General features: G+C 35.9%; 3 protein-coding genes and 1 non-coding gene across 4 annotated transcripts; 2 read left to right on the top strand and 2 right to left on the bottom strand.

The window, feature by feature from the left end:
* Nucleotides 1-13,514: 13,514 nt before the first annotated feature.
* On the bottom strand, nucleotides 13,515-14,690 carry LOC127098411 (early light-induced protein, chloroplastic-like). The gene is made up of 3 exons (XM_051037003.1): nucleotides 14,388-14,690; nucleotides 14,181-14,276; nucleotides 13,515-14,059 (listed from the first exon to the last, which is right to left on the bottom strand). The coding sequence occupies exons 1-3, from the start codon at nucleotides 14,535-14,537 to the stop codon at nucleotides 13,715-13,717; spliced, it is 591 nt and encodes a 196-aa protein (XP_050892960.1). The 5' UTR covers nucleotides 14,538-14,690; the 3' UTR covers nucleotides 13,515-13,714.
* A 2,621-nt stretch (nucleotides 14,691-17,311) lies between these two features.
* On the top strand, nucleotides 17,312-17,629 carry LOC127096161 (uncharacterized). The gene has a single exon (XM_051034770.1). It carries the CDS (start codon nucleotides 17,312-17,314, stop codon nucleotides 17,627-17,629), a length of 318 nt encoding a protein of 105 aa, XP_050890727.1.
* Nucleotides 17,630-17,707: 78 nt separating this feature from the next.
* On the top strand, nucleotides 17,708-18,115 carry LOC127096157 (uncharacterized). The gene has a single exon (XM_051034764.1). It carries the CDS (start codon nucleotides 17,708-17,710, stop codon nucleotides 18,113-18,115), a length of 408 nt encoding a protein of 135 aa, XP_050890721.1.
* Nucleotides 18,116-21,995: 3,880 nt separating this feature from the next.
* On the bottom strand, nucleotides 21,996-22,102 carry LOC127099532 (small nucleolar RNA R71). Its single transcript, XR_007794024.1, has one exon. It is a non-coding gene; the product is annotated as a small nucleolar RNA R71 (small nucleolar RNA).
* Nucleotides 22,103-24,019: the final 1,917 nt, after the last annotated feature.

The following is a 24,019-nucleotide window of genomic DNA, read 5'->3' as shown; positions in this document are numbered from 1 at the left end:
TGGTTGTTTCTTGGAACACCAAGAAATAGGACTTCCCAAAAACTTAAATAAGTACCCAGAAGTACTTCTTCTGTCAACTCTGTCTCCACACCAATCAGAATCTGAGTAACTTAGAAGTTCTGAGTCAGTTTCAACACCAGAAGGGAACAAAACTCCATACTTCAGAGTTCCCTTTATATACCTCATAATTCTAACAACAACTTGGTAATGAGACCACTTCGGTTTAATCATAAACCTACTCACCATTCCAACTGCATAGCAAATATCAGATCTGGTATTACACAAATACCTCAGAGACCCTACCAACTGCTTGAACATTGTCGCATCTACATCATAACCATCAAATTTAGAATCCAATTTCTGATTTGTATCAGCAGGTGTGACAACAACTTTATAATTTAGCAGCTCAAACCTCTTCAGAAGCTCAAGTTCATATTTCAGCTGATATAAAATTATGCCTTTCTTAGAATACATAATCCCTAGAAAATAAACCATATTTCCAAGATCAGTCATCTCAAACTCATTCATCAGCTCCTTCTTGAACTTAGCTATCTCATATTCACAACTTCCTGTTAGTAATATGTTATCAACATACTGACATACCAAAATCATATTTCCTTCAGAAGTATGTTGAACATAGATGCCATACTCCATCTCACATTTCTGAAATCCCCGTTTCTTGACAAATCAATCAATTTTTAGATTCAAAGCTCTAGGGGCTTGCTTCAGTCCATATAAAGTTTTGTGTAATCTGTACACTATCCCTTCCTGATTCTTTTTCACAAATCCAGGAGGTTGTGACACACAAACCTCTTCTTCTAATGAACCGTTCAGAAATGCATATTTCATGTCTAAATGCATCAGATGCCAATTCCTGTTAGCAGATATCGCAATCACTAGCCTGATTGTTTGCAATAACTAGCCTGATTGTTTCATGTCTTGCTACAGGCGCAAACACTTCAAAGTAATTTAACCCTGGTTTCTACAGAAAACCTCTCACAACTAACCTTGCTTTGTGTTTGCCAATTGATCCATCTGACTTTAGCTTCACCTTATAAACCCATCTCACACTGATGGATTTCTTGTTCTTTGGAAGTTATGTCAGCTTCTAAGTCTTGTTTCTCTCTATGGCATCAAGTTCTTCTTTCATGGCCTTCAACCAGACTTTCTGCTTAAGAGCTTCTTATGTACTCACAGGTTCAGAGTCTACTGACATGGCACACTGAATAACTTCCCCTTCAAAATCTACTTTAGTATCTTGCAACATGTCAAACTCGGCAAACTTTCTCATAATGTTTCTGATTTTTTGTGGCCTCTGAACTTGTTCAAAACCTTTTGATTCTGGAACAGTATCAGATGCTGGAACTCCAGAAGTACCGACTTCAGAAGCATGACCACCTTTAGAATCTTGAATATTCCCAGAATCTGGACTACAACTAGAATCTGAATCACCATCAGAATCTAGATCAGGATCAAATTCTTCCTCAGAATCAATCTCACCTTTTGATTCTGACAAACTCTCAAAATCATTTCGAGGCTCTTACTCATCTTCAGAATCAGAATCAATATCTTCAGAAGTTAACTCTGCACCAGAGTATTGAGACTTGCTTCAATCCCATACTTCTGACTCTTTCACAACAACATCTCTGCTGACTTCAACCTTATTAGTGAATGGACAATAAAGCTTATAAGTCGTTGTATTGTGATATCCCACCAGTAACATCACCTTGCTTCTATCATCCAGCTTCTTTGTAGTAGCATCTGGAACGTGTTTATAACACATAGAACCAAATACTCTAAAATGAATCACACTTTGCTTATCTCTAGTCCACCTCTCAAAAGGATCAATTTACTTCATCTTCTTGGTTAGACAACTATTGAGCACATATGTTGCAATGGCAACAACTTTTCCCCACAAAGTGTTAAGAAGTTTCTTCTCCTCCAGCATGCTCCTTACCATATCAAGCAAAGTTCGGTTTCTCCTTGCAGCAAGACCATTGTGTTGAGAAGTATATGGAGCAGTCACTTCATCATTAATTCCATTCTCTTCACAGAACTTTCTAAATTCTGTAGAGTTATACTCACCTCCACCATCAGTTCTGAGAATTTTTAGAGTCTGACCACTTTCTTTCTCAGCCATGATTCTGAATTTCTTAAATTCAGCAAACACCTTGATCAGTGCATATTGATGCACCTTCTTATACCATTGTACTTAGGCAACTCTATAGTTTATTCTATTATTTTTACTATTTTAGTGTATTTTTATATTTAAGTTTATTTTTGGTTTTATTTTATTTTTATACTTTATTTTCAGCATAAATAGTTATTTCATACCTTATTACTATGCAGATCATAACTTGAGCTACGAGGATCGGATTGATGCGTTCTAATATGCGTTGGAAAGCTGAAGGATAAGCTAAAAGTTTCATGTTGAAGTGAAAAGCTGATTCTAAATGAAGGAGGGTCGAATAATTCGTTAAAGTTCCAGACTTAATTAAAATAGTTAGTTTGAGCCAGTTTTTGTAATTTTCGAGTTGGATCCTATAAGGGCCCGAATTTACCTTTTATTATATTAGGTCTTTCATTACTATAGAAATCAAAATTCTGAATTTTGATGATACAATATTGCTTAGAAGATTTCATGGAGAGCTAATTCCCAAAGAGTTGATCTGTTGTATTCGAATTTCACTTTGAGGTTTTTATTAATTTCAATTTAATTTCAATTTCTTTTCAATTCTTCCTATAAACTCGTTTGCTTAATTCGATTACTTTCGTTTGCTTAATTCGATTGTTTCTTATAGGATAAAGTTGATTAAATTTGATTGTTTGTATGATCCTTAACTATAATCACGTTAGCGTAGCTTTTTAGTTATCGTGTTTGATTAAGTCGTGTTTGCTTAATTCGCGTCTGCTTAAATCCGTTTGCTTAATTAGGAAATTAGGAACATACATCATATAATACCAATTTGCGCTTGTCAATGGGTATTGTAATCGAATGAGATTGAATCCGCTAGGGAATTGAAATTATAAGAATTGATGATAAGTCGGAAATCGATACAATAGATTAACTTATTTATCAATTTTGCTTTTACCTTTAATCATCTTCGATTTAAGTTTTGAATCTTAAAAACCCCCTTCTTTTTATTTGTTTGGTTATAACATTCAAGAGTCCTTGTGATACGATATTCGAGTGTCACTTCCGTTTTACTACACTTTTAAACTCGTTTTTGACCCGTGCGCAAAAACGGATCAAATTGGCGCCGTTGCCCGGGACTCTTGTAGATTTTAACTATTATTATAGTCTAACCATTGTTATTGTCATATGTGTTATGTTTTAGGATTTTTTTCCCTAACTTTCTTGCGTTTTACTCTTTTTGGGTTTTAGGATAAAAAAAATCTGTTTTTTTAGAAAATTGTCTCAAATTATTCTGATTCTTTGTCGATTGACTAGGAAAAAAATCAAGGATTAAAAACTTCTATTTAGGAACTAAATATTGGAATCCGTTCTAAAAATATGAAATTCCTTATTTTTCTATTTTTTATGATTTATTTTCTGTTTTGATAGTTTCAGAAAATTCTGCAAAAATTCTCAAAAATTTTAATTGACGTTATTAGATTAATTTTTGTGTTTTTGTATTTTTTGTATTTTATTTTAATCATTTTTTTCATATTTCAATTGTTTTTACTTAATAGGGACATCGTCGATATTTTCCTATTTATTGCTGCATTGCTGAATTAGTTGTGTTTTCTCATTGTTTGTTGATTTTTTTCTATTGAGTTTAACATGGCTGACCAAAGAACCCTGAGAGAACTTGTTTCCCTGATGTTGATTATAAAGCTTTGTGTATTGAATATCTTGTTGCTTCCAAATCCTTGATTGAGAACATGTCATTTAACTCCCAACAGTTCACAACAAGGGATAATTTTATGGTTCAAGAAAAAGGTCTGAATGAGATTCAGGTTTCTTCTTCCAACCAAGCTCTAGAAACCCGAATTAATGAACTTACCTCTTTAGTTAAACAATTGATGTTACCCATTCCACCACCACCACCACCATATAGCCCTCCACAAGTAACCACCTCTTCACATTCTGAACCTTCACTAGAGGAACTTGTCAAGCAAATGGTTGTAAACAGTCTCCAATTTCAGCAACGAACAGATTACAGTATTCAGACTTTGCAAACACAAATTGGACAACTTGCCACTTCAATGAGTGTCATGCAACAAGCTCAAGGATCAAATCAACTTCATGTCCAAACAGTAGCTAATCCAAAAGTCTCTAATGTGAGTGCAATTTCTTTGAGATCCGAAAAAGTTACAGAACCAGCCCCAGAAAAAAAATTGTTAGTGTAACACCTAAAAATAAACCCGAACCTTCTATTGTTGTTGAGGTTGAAAAAAAGTATGTATCACCAATCCCCTTCCCACAAGAAGTACTGAAAAATAAGAAGATTGACGAGGAAGAGCATTCTGTTTTTTAGATAGAGTTGCTTTCTGAAGTTGTTGATGAAGCTTATTCTGGTTTGTTTTCAGCTAATTTTCCAACTTTATCTGGTTTCATGATATTTACTCATGTGATGATTGTACTAACACTGACCTTTGTGCTGTTTGTGCTGAGATTGATGCTACCTTGCAGGGTGACAGTGTAAATGAAGTTGTTTATGTAGCTGGAGTTTTGGACAATCCGGCTGCCCCAAACATACCATCCATTGAACAACCATATTGTGTAGAGCCTAAACCAGTTCCCGAGGATTCATATTATTCATCAAAGCTTCAACTTAAGCAGAAACATAAGAAGGGAATTGGATGGACCTTGACTGGCACTCGTGATATTAGTCATTCTATATGTATACATAGGATCTCACTTAAAGATGAAATAAAAGTAGTGAGGCATCCCCATAATCCTTTGATTCTTGATATTATGAAAATGGAGATCACTTTCACGCGCTCATTCAACACTTTTACTTATCAAAGATTCTTCTTTGATCCTGGAATACACGGCGAATGCACTAACCAAAATTTCAAGGTCAATGGACACTACCTAAAGCTACTACATGAGAACCCGACTTTGGAAGAAGAGACTGTAGAAGAACTCTCTTTGGGAATGGCTGCTTATGCAATCACTTATTCGCCTTGACTCCTCGGGTGTGTTCCTTCCTTTCTCTCACTCTTATTTTATATTTATGCTCTTTCATTGAGGACAATGTATGTTTTAAGTGTGGGGGAGAGAACCATTTATTTGTTTTGTTTTCTTTGTTTTTTCTCTGTTTTGGTTTTGGCTTGCTTTCTTAAAAAAAATGCATGTTTTTTCCTTTGGTTTTTGAGTTACAATTATGAGTATTTTTCTTAGTTCTCTTGACTAAAGTCCTGTGGTGTGATGTGAAAAATTTGTTGTGCATTTTTAGTATGATAGGAATGACTAAACTCTAAATTGTACATCATTTGTGGTAGATCAATTAACCTTATGAGAATTGGAGCCTTATATGGATAACATAAAAAAAATCCATCTCTTTCTTTCTTGTGTGGTTCACTCATGTCTGTTAGTCTCTAGAACTTGAGTTGACTCTTGTTGATGTTGTTGTTTACTTGCGCACACTGATATGATAAAGGAAATTTTATTTTTTGTTTTTTAGCCAGTTAGCCAAAAAGCCAACCCTGAAATAATATCATCCCTTGTTTGAAACCCCCTTGAGCCTATTATCTTTTTTTTTTGTTTAAAACTCATTATGAACCGAGAAGTGAAAAACAATGTTATATCACCTTATTCAAAGGGTTGAAAAAGTCTTGTTTGGAGTTGTGTGGGGTTGAATAATTATGTTTGCAATATTTCAGAAGTTGGTAGAAAAAGAAAAGAAAAATAGAAAAAGAAAATAGAAACGAAAAAAAAATGAATGAAAAATAATAGAAGGATGTATACATGTCAATACATACTCCTTATGAAAAAGAAAAAAGAAGAAGAAAAAAGAGAAAGGAGAAAAAAATATGAACGAAAACAGTTAATATAGAGTTGTTGAAGTGAGTGAAATATTTTATAAATTCATTTCCCGCAGTTTCTTTCAAGTCTCTTTTGTCTCTTTGAATTTTAGCCTAGTACCCCTTAGGATTTATCTCACCCTTACCTTGGTCACGTTACAACCAAATAAAAGTCCTTTTGATCTTTGTGTGCATGTATTTTAATTATGGATGTTAGAGTCTTTTCAAGCTTATGGTAGTACTAACTTTTGTGTTGTGCTTTGAGTGTAAACAGTTAACCTAAACACTTGAGAATTGAGTGAAATTTATCCTGTGAGGATCTTATTACTTTTGGATGTACTATTTAGTAATTTGTTTTTCTATCTTCTTTGAATGTCACAAGAAGTTGCTCACTAATACCATGTTCTTGAAGCTTAGACTTAGAATTCTGCTTGTACCTTGTATCTTGATAAACTTTGGAATTGCATGTTTTGTTTGTTCTTGTTTTTTTTCTTTTTGTTTTGAGTTTTGAATTTATAATTTTGCTCGGAGTGTAAAAGTTCAAGTGTGGGGGAATTTGATCAGTGCATATTGATGCACCTTCTTATACTATTGTACTTAGAAAACTCTATAGTTTATTCTATTATTTTTACTATTTTAGTGTATTTTTATATTTAAGTTTATTTTTGGTTTTATTTTATTTTCGTACTTTATTTTCAGCATAAATAGTTATTTCATACCTTGTTACTATGTAGATCATAACTTGAGCTACGAGGATCGGATTAAGGCATTCTAATATGCGTTGGAAAGCTAAGAGAATACGCTAAAAGTTTCATGTTGAGGTGAAAAGCTGATTCTAAGTGAAGGAGGGTCGAATAATTCGTTAAAGTTCCAGAATTAATTAAAATAGTTAGTTTGGACCAGTTTTTGTAATTTTATGGTCGGATCCTATAATGGCCCGAATTTACCTTTTATTAAATTAGGTCTTTCACTACTATAGAAATCAAAATTATGAATTTTGATGATACAATATTGATTAGAAGATTCCATGGAGAGCTAATTCCCAAAGAGCTGATTTGTTGTATTCAAATTCCACTTTGAGATTTTTATTAATTTCAGTTTAATTTCAATCTCTTTTCAATTCTTCCTATAAACTCGTTTGCTTAATTCGATTACTTTCGTTAGCTTAATTCGATTGTTTCTTATAGGATAGAGTTGATTAAATTTGATTGTTTGTATGATCCTTAACTATAATCACGTTAGCGTAGCTTTTTCGTTATCGTGTTTGATTAAGTCGTGTTTGCTTAATTCGCGTATGCTTAAATCCGTTTGCTTAATTCGGAAATTAGGAACATACATCATATAATACCAATTTGCACTTGTCAGTGGGTATTGTAATCGAATGGGATTGAATCCGCTAGGGAATTGAAATTATAAGAATCGATGATAAGTCGGAAATCGATACAATAGATTAACTTAATTATCAATTTTTCTTTTACCTTTAATCATCTTCGATTTAAGTTTTGAATCTTAAAAACCCCCTTCTTTTTATTTGTTTGGTTATAACATTCAAGAGTCCTTGTGATACGATATTCGAGTGTCGCTTCTATTTTACTACACTTTTAAACTCGTTTTTTAGAGTCTGACCACTTTGTTTCTCAGCCTTGATTCTAAATTTCTTAAATTCAGCAAACACCTCGTGTTTGAACTTTATAAGGGATACACATGTCATCCTTGTGAATTCATCCATAAATGACGTAAAGTATTTACTCCCTCCTAGTGAAGGTTCTGGAAATGGTCCACACACATTATAATGCACTACTCCCAAAGCATGCTTTGCTCTTGGAGCTACTTCTGATGCAAATGGTAGTCTTGGTTGCTTCCCTCTCATGCACACATTTCATGACTTCAATTACACTTTCTCAGATTATTCTTCATGCCAGGAATATACCAGACATTCTGAATTAACGCAGATTTGCCATTATTCAGAATCACTCTAACACTCATCATTCCTTCAGCATTTAGATACTTATCATCAGCACATCTGATCTTGGTCCTCTTCCCATAGTCAAAATCAATCAGCCATTTCTTATTTCCAGTAGGATGGTTTGAACAATTCGTGTTCATATATCACCAGTCTTCTAGAGACGCACTATCGGAATCAAAAGCCATTAATAACACATGTTCATCATTAGAACTTCTGACTATATTCACTTCTTTTGATTTTTTCTCCTTGTTTAACCAACAATCTGCAGCGAAGTAGCCAAACTTCTTACAACAGTAACATTGAACTTTTCTCTTGTCATACTTCTCCTTTCACTTATGACTTCCAGAAGTTGCGGTTTCTGACTTCTAAGACCTACCATGTCTTTTCTTGACTTCTGACCAAGACTGCTTCTAGTCTTTCTTGACAAAATAAGCTTTCAGGACCTGCTCTACCTCTCTCTTAGAGGTTCTTTCAGTCAGATGCAACTCTTGCGCCTCTAGACTGCTTTGTAGCTCTTCTATTATCATGGTGCTCAAATCCTTAGAATGTTCAATTACTACAACGATGTAATCAAACTGAGGAGTAAGAGATCTAAGTACCTTCTCAATGATACTTTCTTCACAGAGAGTTTCTCCATACGACTTCATCTCATTTGTGATCAGAATCACTCTGGAGATGTAGTCAGGTACCTTCTCATTGTTCTTCATGTTGAGATTCTCATACTACTTACATAGTGACTGAAGTTTCACCTTCTTCACTGATGCATTACCGCTGTAGCACCGCACCAGTGTGTCCCACACAGCTTTCACTATCGTCGAATCAGTGATTTTCTCAAACATGTTCACATCCACACACTGATGGATGTAGAACAAAGCCTTCTGATCCTTCTTCCTCAAATCACGCTGAGCATTTCTCTGCGCATCTATTGTATTTTCTGGAAGTACAACCTGAATGTAATCGTCGTTGATGAGATCAAGAACATCTTGAGCTCTAAACAACACACGTATTTGAATCATCCAACGATTCCAGTTCTTGCCATCGAACACTAGAAGCTTGGTGCTCAAATTGTTTTCGTTCATCTTCAACCTTTGTTCAATACACTCAGATCTCACCTAAACACAATGTTTTCCAATCCCGCAGAATCAAGATATGTGACTCTGTTAAATTCTGAATAGAAATTTAATATGAATTACCGAATAGAAAAACAACCACACAACGCCTCACCGTTTCACTCGTGTTTCCCGTGGTGTTTCCCTGTGAATCTGAATCGGAACTCTAGATACCAATTGTTGGTGCACAAGGTGATAAAGATGAACAATGAACAAGAGAGAGAATAGAGAATAATAAAAACTTCACTACTCTTGAAATTGTTACAAAATGATTGCACAGAAAAATGCACACACACTGCAAAAGAAATAAAGGTACAATTTGTTCACGTCACTCACTTGCTTAAATACAAGTGAGACTTTAAAAAAAAAAACTAAAATACCTTATAACAAACTTTGTCTACAAATTTCTACAAAATATGAATTAATTCTAACAGATCTGGTCTTGATTCTTTAAAATTTGGTAGAATAATTCAAAGTTTGCATTATCCTTAAAGCTTGAAAACAAAGAACTTGAATCCTAGGCTTCACATGTAGGTCACCTTATAAACTTCAGCTATAAAGGAACAAGAACCAGCATTTGTGACCAGTCGTGGAAGTTTACAACATTCTTTACATGTATTTTATAATTTGATTTGATACAAAATATGCTCTTGTGTATGATATAGAAAGAAGTTATGTTATTATTAATAGAAATTTGATTGATACAAAATATACTCTCGAGTATGATTTCTTTTATTCTTGGAATGTTTAATATTATGTAATTAGTATACTATTTAATTTTGGTCATTATGAATTTTAAGTTGTATCACCATAATTTTTATTTACATATCATTTGATTTCACTATAATTATATTTATAATGAAAGCAGCATATTTCTTATATTTATTTTATATATTATTAATTCTTTGCGAGGATTTTTAACCTTCGAAAACAAAATCCTTCCAGTTTAAATAAGATGTCATTTTTTAAATATATATGTTGACTCATTTTTTTAACAATTGGCTTGTTGTTATGTCATGTATGCACAAGTTAACGTTTTTCACAAAATTTAACTGAAAGGGACCAATTAGACTCACGAAATAATTTTTTAAGGGATTAACATGTAACATTTATTAAATAATAGACTAAAGTGAAATCTAAAATTAAATTAAAAGACTTCATCACAAATTAAGTCTTTATTTTATATTATTGTCCTTGATAAATATAAATAAATGATATATAAAGTGTTTCTTCTCCGTAACTTTGATTTTGAAGTATGGTAATGTTATTCAATATTTGGATTCTTTAATTTTTTTTTCTTATTAAGTTTATAAGCATATGATGCGACTCTCACTCCCCCGCCAACTAAATCAATGTTTTAAGATTAATATTGAAAACTCTAGGGAAGTGAGAGTAACAAAAAACTCAATGCTACATAACCTGTTATGGGTCGGTCAAAGATCTATATAGAACAGGTCAAAGAACAACCCGAGGGAAGGCTTCGAAGACTTATACTCAACACAAAACTGGAACGCCTTCTTATAAGCACAAGCCCCCGGATGAAGCTGGGAAGGGAAAACCTTCAAGTGCTTCTGGACGACCACCTCAAAGTCAAAGAAAGACAGTTGTAGCCTTATCCTAGCAAACATGCATTCATAAAGCGTGACCAAGAAGTGATCAAAAGAGCTACATATCCTTTTCCCCAAACCCACAGGGTGGACCGACCAATCCAAAGGGTCGCCGACCGTGATATCAACAACATTTATAGCTGACTTGGTATTCATAATGGACGGGGTCCCCACCACTTCTACAGCCATACTTGACTATGATGATCGACTCCACCATCGTCACTCCCCTCCGGGACAGTTTGTCAACTTCAAAATGCTCTTCAAGCTTGATACAAGAGACTACATCTTGCCTATACCGACATTCCAAGTGTGCTCTAATTTTAGCATCACAAGTTCGCAGTTATTAGTTCTCCTATAAACCTGGACGAAATCGCCAGCGCATTATCTCTTCAACTTAGCAGTTTGTATTTCTACTTCGGTCAGAATAGAAGGGGGACATGGGGACCTCGTTGTGATCCTCCTCGCCGTCGTCTTCTGAAAGAAGAGTTTCAAAAGAATCCAACGAATAAGCTTTCCCATCGAGGGAGTTCCAATATACCATTTATGAATCTGAATCATTAGTTAAGGATACAACATTGTAACCTATGTAATTGTGGGTAAGGAAATGTGTGTGAATCAGAAACTACCCGCATTCCCACGCCGAAAGAAATACTAATTTCATAATCACTATATAGTAACATATGTGAATATGACTATCACTCATCTTGACAAGAAAACAAGAAATGACTAAAGATAAAAGACTTGAGTTGAGAAGGGTACCTAGACATGCGAGGTTGAGGAAGCAGAGTAAGGAAGAAAGGATAAAGTTTTGGGCTAATATCTGTAATTTCTCTGAAAAAGTGCTCATAGGAAGGAAGAAAAGAAGATGTTTGCTAATTAGAACGATTATGAATGAACTGTAATTCCAAGGATGGTGAAAAGTTTCCTCATACTTAGCTCATCCTATATATAGGAAAAGATTATTGAACAATCCATATTAGCCTGGAGAAAGAGTTACGAAATCAACATCTAGATTTCTCCTTGGAAATACAAGCAAACTTGGGTGCACTATAAGCAATGTCGTGCCCTAACTGGTCATTTCAGATCACGTGTAAGGAAGAAGCGACGAAACCTTTCAATGATGGAAAGACATTTATTTTGATTGTTTCCCACTACTGTTCAACTGATTCCAAACGTTTCACTTCTAGCTCGCGTTGGACAACATTCTTGGAGGTCGGCCCCAACTGGTAAATTCTTCCCCGAGTTCCTAAACCCTGACAAGCCTTAGGAGAAACTATTTTGGGTCAGCCAGAGGCTCAAACGAATAAAATTCAAATAAACTCAAATCCACTTCACTTGATTCAAAGTATAAAATTCATCTTACACTGAAAGCGATGTATACTTTATGATTTCCACTTTTCAATACAATCACCTTGAATTTTAAACTGACTTGGGTGTTGGAGTGATAACCTTGCAAGTACATCTTGCACTACCGTATTATAGATCAGCACCACTAGTTCAAGATTTTGCACCATCTACTTCAATTATTTTTTGTTCCATGACAAAACACCCACCTTAAACGCCATAGATATTTCAGCCAGTCTTCTTATTTTTATTACTTTCATGAAAATACCATATAATATAACAAAGATTGTACAAAAAAGCGGGTCACTAATAGATCCTGTCATCCTAATACTATTTCAACATTGTATCTCCCATACCGTTGTGGCAAAAATTCCAAAACAAAATGCTTTAAACTAGGGACGAGTTAGCTAAGCAGGATGTTATTTCAGGCGCTCATGACATTGTTTCCCTCTTTGCTTAGGGCCAAAGGAAACTCATCGTCAACTCTTCTTCACTTGTATTGTTGCTGACAAGGCTTGGAAGTCCATTTCAGATTAGTTAATCAGGAATGATACACTGTTCAAGGGAGAGTTGAAAGGATTTTCTGACGTTGTTTTCTTAGAAAAAACTTATCTTGGGACTGGTTTGCTGCAAGATTTAAGGACCATTTAGGTTGTCCAAAATCAGATTGGTTTGAGGACCCTCTTGCTTTTGAGTTAGTTTCTTCTTCTTAGGATCTTGCTTTTTCTTTTTCTTCTCCTCTGTTTGAGTTTTTAAGTTTTTTGCTCTGATTGAATCTTGTTTGGTTTTCTGTTGGCTGCTTGTGGTTTCTTTTTGCATTGTACGGGATTGAAGTACCCCTTGTGCTTCTTGTCTTTATTCAGTCAAATTTGCTTATAAAAAATTAATAAAGTTGGTATTCAATTGGATGATAAATGTTATAATGATGCAAAAATTGACAATATTTACATTCTGACACATTTCACTTTTCTTTTGCATTCATATCATCAATATTTAAATCAAAGAGCTGACTAGGGCGATCAAAACCAATCTAACCGAAAAATCGACTGTTATAATAAATTAACGGGTTAAATGCGTGCTTTTTTTATTCTATCAAAACAACATCGATTTGATATTTTTTTTAGAAAATAAAATTAAAATATAAATAAATTTATGTTCAAAATTTATTTGAAACAAATTTTTCTCTAATTAAATTTATTAAACCTTGCGTTCATTTTATTATTCAATTTATGTTGTAATTAAACTTTATTCAAAATTTATTTGAATTTTTATTTTTTTAATTTTATTATAAATACTCGTTTATTCAACTGAATAATCTGTTTTAATCCGATTTAATTGTGCAGTTCGGACACTGTTTGACCAATAAACCAGTGGTTCAGTGTGTAATTACCAATTCAATTTTGAGCAATGGCACTGATACTATAGGAACAAAATAGTTTCACAGAACTACAATAAGTGATGGATGACACGCAAAGAAGAATAAAACACAATATTTACATGATATGCCTTCAACCATACAGCAAAAGTGAACAAAAATGTATTCAGTGGAAGAAATTAGAGGAGCTCTTTTCAAGTATAAAGAGTGTTCAATTACACTTTCTCTTGTAGTACATGCCAATAACAAGTACCTCAAAGGATATACATAAATAATTCCTAGATTGCCTTCTAATAACCACAAATTTTATAGACCTTGTATGTGTCCCTCAAGAAATCTATTACACAAGAGATGTACCCTTAACAAATTCTGTGAAAGCCAAAGCAACTAATCCCAACATAGCAATTCTTCCATTCCACAACTCTGCATCTGAGGACATGATACTCTTAGATTTAGACTCAACACTAACCCCTTGAGAAAATGGAATCAATGAAGCAAGTGACAACAACACACTTGTCCCCAAGAACCATGCAACTCCACCACCAGATAATTGTTCAGACAAACCCTGCCCTTTTGCTATCTCCACCCCCATTGCTGCTACAAAACCAATCATAGCCAATCTTCCATTGATCCTTTCAGGTGCTGGCCCACTAAATGCCATCAAATCTGAAAACTTTGTGCTCATCTGCCATTATATCATCATAATTTTTATATGTTAAAAAAGTCATTTTAATACAGACCAAAATTATGCTTCATATTAATAAGCTAACAGAAAAAACAATAGCACTTTATGTTACTATGGTCACCTTTGGTGGACGAGTATAGGCTGGTTGTTGTGTTGGTGTTGATGCAATTGGTGTAGTTGGGTCAACAGGCACCTTAGGTTGCTCTTTCTGCTCTCCCTGAACAGTGTAATAAGTAATTAGCAACTAATCATTCTTAAATCATAAACATATTACATATACATAAGCAAATACTACAGGTTATAATATGTTTGAAAAAACCATAATTACTTCAGCCATAGATCGAACTTTGAGGCTGACATTCCTTCTCATGCTTGGAATATAGACAGAAGAGATGTTGGTAAACTGGTTTACCCTAGATCTGCTAGAAATGTTGGTCATAGAACTTGACATGATAGATTGACAAGATGAAACAGCCATTGTAAATAGTTCCTTAATGTTAATGCAAAACTCAAGAACCAATGAGATAGATTGAAGCCTTTTCAAAGGATATGAATAGCTTTGTGAATCTCACTAACTGAAAGCTTAAACCTTAGATTGTTAAGTTGGTAGGTAAAGCATTGAAGGAGGTTGTTTATATAGAATAGAACGGAAAGCATATTGTGAGGGATATATAAGTTCCACGTAGTGTGCAAAAAGATCCTAAAAGGTAATTGATTCACGTGGCTTCATTTGTCCACACATGGTAACAGCAACAGATGTGGCTCTAGTTACAACCACAAAGTGTTGTGCACAGGGTTGTAAACTTGGAACTTTCAGGACCTCAAATACCGTTTTAACCGCTTATTAGTACTCTGGTATAGTCTAGAATATTCTATTGTTGTATAGATTACATAAGACGATTGGTGGTTGGATGTTGAAACACTTACAAATAACAGTAACACAAAGTTTAGAGGAAAAACTGAATTGCATTAAAATTGAAGGTATGTTTAGCCTTTTAAATAGGAATTAAATTACCTCCCACTACCACATCTTAAACCCTACTACCCCATCCTAACGTGGAGTTTAATAACTGAAATAAAATACTAGTCAAACAATTCAATAACTACTCCCTAATAATTAGGATTTATTTAAAACAAAAATTACTAATTAAATTTTATCATTTCCTCCCTTAAACTGAAGGTCCTGCAGACATCAGTTACATCAGTTTACATCAGAGGGAATTTCATCAACTAAACTTCAATCATAGGAACAACCTCCTTTCCCGAACAAACTCCTAACATGCTTCTAAGCTTCTCAAACACCGCAGTCTCGAGAGGTTTTGTCATTATATCTGCAATCTGCTCCTCACTCTTGCAATAGATAACATCGATAACACCGTCCTTGCTCATATGGACATTTAAAAAGCCCACTCTAATGAAATAAGACTCTATACGACTATACCAAGCTCGTGGTGCGTGTTTTAGTCCATATAGTGCCTTCTTCAACTTGTAAACTTTCTTCTCATTCCCTTGCTTTTCATATCCGAATGGTTGCTCAACATAGACCTCTTCTTGCAATTCACCATGTAAAAAGGCCGATTTAACGTCAAATTGATAAATAGATCACAAATTTTGAGCTGCAACTAAAATAACCAATCTGATTGTGTCGAGTCTAGCCACCGGAACAAATACCTCTTTATAATCAATCTCATATTCTTGCTTATAGCCTTTAACTACCAATGGAGCCTTGTATTTATCCAACTTACCATCTGCATTGAGTTTTGTCTTATACACCCATTTTACTCCAATAGATTTATGTCCCTTTGGAAGGTTTGTTAACTAAGTGTTGTTTTTCTCTATTGCTTCAATCTTCTCATCCATGGCCTTTTTCCACTTTGTCTCTTTGATGGTGTCATAAAAAGTAACAGGATCATGGTCTGGAAATAAAGCAAAATGAGAAACTGGATCATCAATTTGATTGATTCCACTAATCTCATAATCTTGCATCCATGTTGGCCTTCTTCTTATGCGTTGGGGTTTAGGTTCATTTGAAGCTCCATCTTCCACTTCTACTTGTGAATTTGGTGAGGGAGCAGATGGTGAATCTGTGACAATAGAACTTGAAGGTGCATCATGTTTTTCTTCTTCAACTTCATCATCAGTTACCGAAATGTACTCTCTGGTGCTATTAACGGTCCACTTCCATGTTTTGCTTTCATCGAAAACCACATCTCGACTAATTATTATCTTTTGTGTGACCGGATTGTACAATCGGTAAGCTTTTGAATGCTAGCTGATACAAAGAAATATACATTTCTCGGCTTTAGCATCAAGCTTTTTCCTCTTTTCATCAGGAATATGAAGTAATCAAAAACTATGAATTAATCAACTGCTGGTTTGTTTCCTTTCCAAGCTTCTTCCGGTGTCATGTATGTTAGACTTCTATTCAATAGCGTGTGATGCTACTTTTTCAGGATTTTTTCTAATGCATTTTTGACCCATTCTGACTAGGGAAGTTTAGGATTTTTTTAAGGGTTCTGAGATTCTACATTACAAGTGACAATATATTTGGAGCGCATTTGAAGTCAATGGAGGTCAGTTCTTCAAAGAATCTCTTATGCAAATCTCTTATCTATATTCGATATTGTAATTTGAATTATGAGTCGCTAATTCTCTTTAAGTTAGATTTTATTTGATGAACCTATTTCAATATTATTGAGACATATGTTTAACCGTTAGAATGCGTTTTGGAGATACGTAGAAGCGTCGTTAAGTACTATAATAAAAATACCAAAAATATCTTTTGTCTTGCCTGATAGAATAGAATATTTTGTTATAATTAGTCATAATTAGTTTTCTATAAATATGTTGTATCATAATTAGATAGTTGATCAAATGTTACACATTGATGTATATATATTCTATTCAGATTAATGAGAAGGACACGATTTTCATTATGTTACATGATATCAATCCTAATTGATCTCGCTCTAAAAAAAAAGCAAACGCAGAAACGCATTTCTTCATCTCCCTCGTTCCTTCCACCGCTGCATGCTTCTTCTCCCTCCTTGAAGCCTATCGCCGCAATAGGACTACCGTACTCTGTACCACCGCCGCCGAACACGAGAACCACTCAATTCTCTTGCCTTCCGCCTCTATTCGCGTCGCCGCCGTCACACCTGCAGCCATATCTGAATCAGACCATTCAGAACACAGTGAGCCGATACCCACAAATCTGCCGATACTGGTGATTCCGACCAGCCCAAGAACACTATGTTTCGAGGCTCCAAATTGGAGTTTCATCTCGCTCTTGCCGTCTCCAATATTAGAAACCACATTCCTATTATTCTTGAGATGGAAAAAGATCAATATGGTACTTGGGCCGAGTTTTTCCGCATCCATGCTCGCTCACATCGAGTCCTGCATCACATCGTTCCATCTATCGGAAAAGAGCCACCAGCCATTACCGACACCAACTATGAACAATGGTCCACTCTTAATGCCACCGTTATTCAGTGGAATTATTCCACTATTTCTACCGATTTGCTGACCACTATTCTAGAACCCAACTCCACTGCAATGAAAGCATGAAATAACTTGGAAGATATTTTTCAGGACAACCAAAATGCTCGAGCTGTCACTCTTGAGCAAGAGTTTTCTAACACTCGTATGGAGGATTTTCCCAATGTCTCAACTTACTGTCAATGTCTTAAGATGTTTTCTGATCAGTTGAGAAATGTCGGCTTCCCTATCAACAATCATCGTCTGGTCCTTCAGATGATCTCTGGTCTCCCAGAAGCTTACCGCAATGTTGCTACTTTGATTCGCCAGAGCAACCCTCTTCTGGCATTCTATCAGGCTCGTTCCATACTCGCTTTGGAAGAAACCGATATGACTAAGATGGCAAACACAGGCTCTCATGATGCTATGCACACCATTCAGCCGAAACCTACTGAAGACACCTCTAAGCGTGGCAACCAGGGTCGCGAAGGAGGACGTGGTAACCGTAGTGCACCTCAGTCTGGATCTCCCAGCGCTCCCTCACCTTGGTCCGCTCCTCCTTGGCAACAGCAATAACAGTACCCAACCTGGAAACCATGGGGTTGGACTCCACCACCATGGACTATGCCATCGTGTCTATATCCCACCTCTCAGTGGACACGCCCTGTTTGTCCTCCTAAGCAGCCATGCATTCTAGGACAGCGTCCTCAGGTGTATGCAACCTCTACCTCATCTTAGATACCGACAGACATAGAGACCGCAATGCACACCATGTCACTCCACACTCCTGACAATCAGTGATACATGGACACTAGCGCAACATCTCACACAGCCGCATCACAAGGTAATCTCTCGTCTTATTTTCTAGTAAGTAATTCAAATCAGAAATTCATTGTAGGCAGTGGCCATGGAATTCCAATTCACGGCACCTGACACACACAAATAACCACATCTCACCAACCCCTTCACCTTAACCATGTCCTGCATGCCCCGAAAAATTATTATAAAATTATTTTCTGTGAGACGACTCACCACTAACAACAATGTTTCTATTTCCTTTGATCCTTTTGGTTTTACCGTCTCTGATTTTCAGAAAGGGATCACCCTTCTCAGATGTGACAATCATGGAGATCTTTATCCAGTTACCACTCCTCCCAATTTTTCCAGTCTCACATCCAATCTTTGGCATAGTCTTCTTGATCATCTTGGCGTGTCTTTTTTGAATTCCCTTCACAAAAATAAGTTCATATGTTGTGAACCTTTTAATTCTTCTGTTGTTTGTGACTGTTGTGTTTTAGGCAAACAAGTTAAATTTCCACTTTTTGATTCTCAACTACGACTTTGATGTCTTTTGACATTTTACATAGTGATTTATGGACGTCTCCAATTTTAAGTTCCGCTGGTCATAAATATTATGTTTTATTCTTAAATGATTTTACAAACTTCTTGTGGACTTTTCCTATTAGCAGAAAATCTCATGTGTTTGAAACGTTCAAGTCACTTACTCAACTCATTCAAACTCAATTTTTGCAAAAAGTCAAAATATTTTAATGTGACAATGGCGATGAATATAATAATGAGCTTTTTCAAAAATATTGCACTGATCATGGTCTAGTTTTTCGTTTCTCTTGTCCTGACACATCCTCACAAAATGGGAAAGCGAAATGCAAAATAAGAACCATTAATAATATGATACGCACTATGCTAGCTCATTCTTCTGTTCCCCCCTCGTTTTGGCATCATGCTCTCCACATGGCAACTTACCTGTTAAATATTATTCCCTGTAAAACACTTCATAATCATTCACCAACACAACTCTTGTATCATCGTGATCCCACCTACACACATCTCAGAGTCTTTGATTGTCTATCTTATCCATTATTCTCGTCATCTACCATTCATAAGTTACAACTCCGCTCTACTCTGTGTGTCTTCTTGAATTATCCACCGAATCATAAAGGTTATAAGTGTTTTGGTTTGTCTAATAGAAAATTAATAATTTCGAGGCATGTTATCTTTGATGAAACTCAATTTCCCTTCACCAAGATACACTCCCCTTCACCTCACTCTTATCAATTCCTAGATGATGACCTTCACCCCTTCCTTATACATCAGTGGTAAAATCAAATTTCACCATGATAACACTGAAATTTACGTATTTTCGACTCCGATTTCATATGCATTCTAGTCGTTTTATTGTCATTTTGTTGTGTTATTACTGTGTTTTCCTTTGTTTTCAGGTTTTTACTTTAATCGGAGCTCCGATCGAGAAAAGGAGTGAAAAAGAGCTAAAAACCCTAAAATTCAGCATTTTGTGCTTATGGCCTACCCCATGGCGGGCGCCACAGACCAAGCCATGACGTGTCCAAGTCCAACTTCCTCAACTCCCACGTTTCCCCACTACATCCACTAAGGCGCCCCACTTTGTGCTTGTGGCAGGCGCCACAAGAAGGAAACAGTTTCCTCTATTTTCAAATTGAAGGGCATCCAAGTCAATTCCACTTTTTTTATTTGCTTATAAATAGAAACGCGAATTCAGTTTTACAATCATCCAAACTTAGAGCAGAGGCAAACTCAGAAGCAACTTTGTTTCATTTAGGCATATATTCAGTATTTTATAGTGGTAATCGCTTCGCATTGGAGTGTTACCACAATTGTGTCATCAAGTCTGTGATAGAGTCTGTAATCGAGTTTGGAGCACTTTGGAAGGAAGTTAATCCTGCCGCTATTTTCTTTTCCGCATTGCAATTTACTCAGCCCTCCGATTGGAGCAGGTTTTTATTTCTTGTCTTTACTTTATTTATTTCCCGCACTCGCTTTTACTTTATTTATTTCCTCGCACTCTCTTTTACTTTATTTATTTCCCGCACTCGCTTTTATTTTATTTATTTCCTCGCACTCGCTTTTACTTTATTTATTTCTCGCACTCGCTTTTATTTTATTTATTTCCTCGCACTCGCTTTTACTTTATTTATTTCCTCGCAATCGCTTTACTTTTATTTATTTCCTCGCACTCGCTTTACTTTTATTTATTTTCCGCACTCGCACTACTTTTATTTACTTTCCGCACTCGCACTACTTTTATTTAAATTTATGCACTTTTACTTTACCATGTCTAGCTAAATTTATAAGGCTAGAATGTAAGGATCTTAATTAAACCAGTAATCCGTACAATTGTTCGTAGAAACACTTAAAGGGCTATTTTAACTTTCAACTTAAGTTTTCCCGCACTTCAATTCCGTTGGGTAAGATCGAAAGCCGTCCAACGTCTTTATAAACTTAATTGTTTTTAACTATTTCAAAAACAGCGAAAGCGCTTTGTTTAGTTCATTAGGAGTTTTTAACATTAAGAAGAAAAGAGATTTTAAAACTATTTTCGGACGCGTTTATAAGTTTAGAGTCTGGTTCGTAAGAACCTCTTTTGGTTAAGAAGTCCAGGTTATAATACTTTTCAACTTAGTCAAGATACTATATTTCTTAAAAATAGGTTTACTACTCTAATGCAATGCGCGCCTTTTTATAAGTGACAATAAGAGGGTTTGATTAGGGAGTACAACTCGGTTCTGAATACGCGAAAGCGACAGTTCCTGTTAAATTAGTTCTTTTCAAAGTAGGAAACATTGCCCATAAGTAGTTCTATTAGCAAGTACTTGGATCATCAATTGATTACATGAATTACATTCGACCCTGTCTTTATTAATTAAATCTATTTAAATACTTTACTTTTCATTGCACACTACGAAAAACACCTATTTTGACTACCTTTGATAAACACCATAACAACAGATAACGATAGCTTGACACTTGGTCTCTGTGGATTCGACAATCTTTTATATTACTCTGACGCGTTCGTATACTTGCGAAAAGCACGCATCAAGTTTTTGGCGCCGTTGCCGGGGACCAATTTCGTCAAATTTCATTTTCCTGTTGTTATATCGTTTAGACTTAGGTTATTTCCCGCCGGTCAATGCGAAGAACTCGCAACACCGGAAGTTTAAGCTTAGTATACCCTCTGGCGGAACCTGAACGTTACGCTCGCGCACGTTTATTCTTTCATAGAATTAAGAGAGTTATGGCCGAAGATCAAAACCAAAGACCTCTTAAGGACTTCGCTCAACCATCCAATGAAGAACCTAGTTCTAGTATAGTAAACCCAATCATCCCAGCCAATAATTTTGAACTTAAACCATCCCTGTTACAACTAGTGCAACAGAGACAATCCGCGGGTCTCGCTACCGAGAACCCTAACCAACATTTAAAAATATTTCTTCAATTAGCAGATACTTTTAAAATCAATGGAGCTTCTCCTGAGGCAATACGTTTAAGATTATTCCCTTTTTCCCTCAGAGATAAAGCCCTATCATGGTTAGATTCCCTTCCACCCAATTCCATTACGACTTGGGATAACCTTAGAAGAGTTTTTCTTGCTAGATATTTTCCCCCGAGTAAGACCGCCGTTCTTCGAAACCATATAACTAGATTTACCCAAAACCAAGGAGAATCGTTGTTCGAAGCTTGGGAGAGATATAAAGAGTTGTTACGAGCATGCCCACATCATGGATTAGAAAACTGGTTAATCATTCAAACCTTCTATAATGGACTTCATTACAACACAAAGATGACCATCGACGCTGCCGCAGGCGGTGCTCTGATGAACAAACCTTACCCTGAAGCTAGTGCCCTCATCGAAGACATGGCTCAAAACCATCAATCATGGGGAGTCGAACGAGCGACAGTGGAGAAGAAGGAAGCCCAACGAGGAGTGCATGAACTAAGCTCTATAGACATGATGCAAGCTAAAATGGACGCATTAGCCCTTAAAGTCGAGCATATGTACACGAACCCGAACACTATAGCCGCAGTTTCGTCGGATTGTGAGATATGTGGAACCCAAGGACACCAATCTGCAGAATGCAGTCTATTGAACGAAACCCACTCCGAGCAAGTGAACTACACCCAAGGGAACCCATACTCGAATACCTATAACCCTGGATGGAGGAATCACCCTAACTTCTCCTATAAAAACAATAACCCTATTCAAAATAATGCACCTCCGAGACCTAGTTATCAAGCCCCTAGATCAAATCAACCTATGCAACCTGTACCACCAAAGCCGAGCCTTGAGAAAATTATGGAAAATTTTATCACTGCTCAAACCCAACAAAACAAGGAGTTCATGAACCAAAACATTCATGTTAACGAATTGATTACTCAGTTAGGAACCAAGGTTGACCAAATAGTTACTCATACCAAGATGCTTGAAACCCAGATCTCTCAGGTAGCTTTAAACCAAGCACCTCAGACTACACCTGGAGGACAATTCCCTGGACAACCTCAACAAAATCCGAGAGGACAAGCCAATGCCATTACCCTACGAAATGGGAACGCTTATGATGAGCCACCAAACCCAAGATTGAGCGAACCTGAAACTTCTAAGGAATGTACCAAACCCCCGGACGAAGTAAAGGAACCAGAGGAATCTGAAAACCAGGATGGTCGAGAGAAAGGAGAAGAACCTAAAGATAAAATTTACGTACCACCCCCGCCATATAAACCACCTATACCATATCCCTAAAGACTCAAACAAACCCGGATCAATAAACAGTATCAAAAATTTATTAAAGTTATAGAAAAACTTCATGTAGAAATCCCTTTCACAGAAGCCATCACCCAAATACCTTCTTATGCAAAGTTTCTCAAAGACATCCTTACCAACAAACGTAGACTTGACGATCCGAAGCCTTTGGAATGTAATGCTATTTCCGAGGACAAATTAGCAAAGAAAGATAAAGATCCTGGAAATTTCTCCATCCCTTGCCTTTTGGGTAATCATGTCATCGAAAAAGCTTTTCTAGACTTAGGAGCTAGTGTGAGCTTAATGCCTCTAGCAGTTTGTGAGAGGTTAAACTTAGGAGAATTACAACCCACTGAGATGTCACTTCAGTTAGCCGATAGATCTGTTAAATATCCGATAGGCATTTTAGAAGATGTTCCTGTTAGGATAGGTCAACTATTTATCCCTATTGATTTTGTCGTCATGGACATCAAAGAAGACAATGATATACCAATCCTTCTAGGTAAACTATTCTTATCGACTGCAGGAGCCATAATAGATGTCAAGAAAGGAAAGTTGACATTTGAGGTAGGCGACGAGAAAATAGAATTTATACTTTCGAAATTTCTTATGGCACCTGTGATGGGAGACTCATGTTATGCCTTAGATATCATTGATGAATGTGTTAGATAATTAGAACAAAAAGAAATTATAAAAACAATTAAGTTACCATCAACCCCCGTAAAGGAAGATGATGACTTTAAAGAACCTTACATCGATGATAACCTTTACGAATGTTTATCCCTTACCCCAGATCCTATGCCATTCCCTAAGAAACCAACCTTATAACTTAAGGAACTGCCTAAGAACCTGAGATATGAGTTCCTCGATGAAAAGATGAACCGCCCAGTTATAGTCAGTGCTAC

This window comes from Lathyrus oleraceus, chromosome 6, assembly GCF_024323335.1.
Source record: "Lathyrus oleraceus cultivar Zhongwan6 chromosome 6, CAAS_Psat_ZW6_1.0, whole genome shotgun sequence".
Classification (NCBI taxonomy): domain Eukaryota; kingdom Viridiplantae; phylum Streptophyta; class Magnoliopsida; order Fabales; family Fabaceae; genus Lathyrus; species Lathyrus oleraceus.
This window is presented reverse-complemented; position numbering and strand designations above follow the sequence as displayed.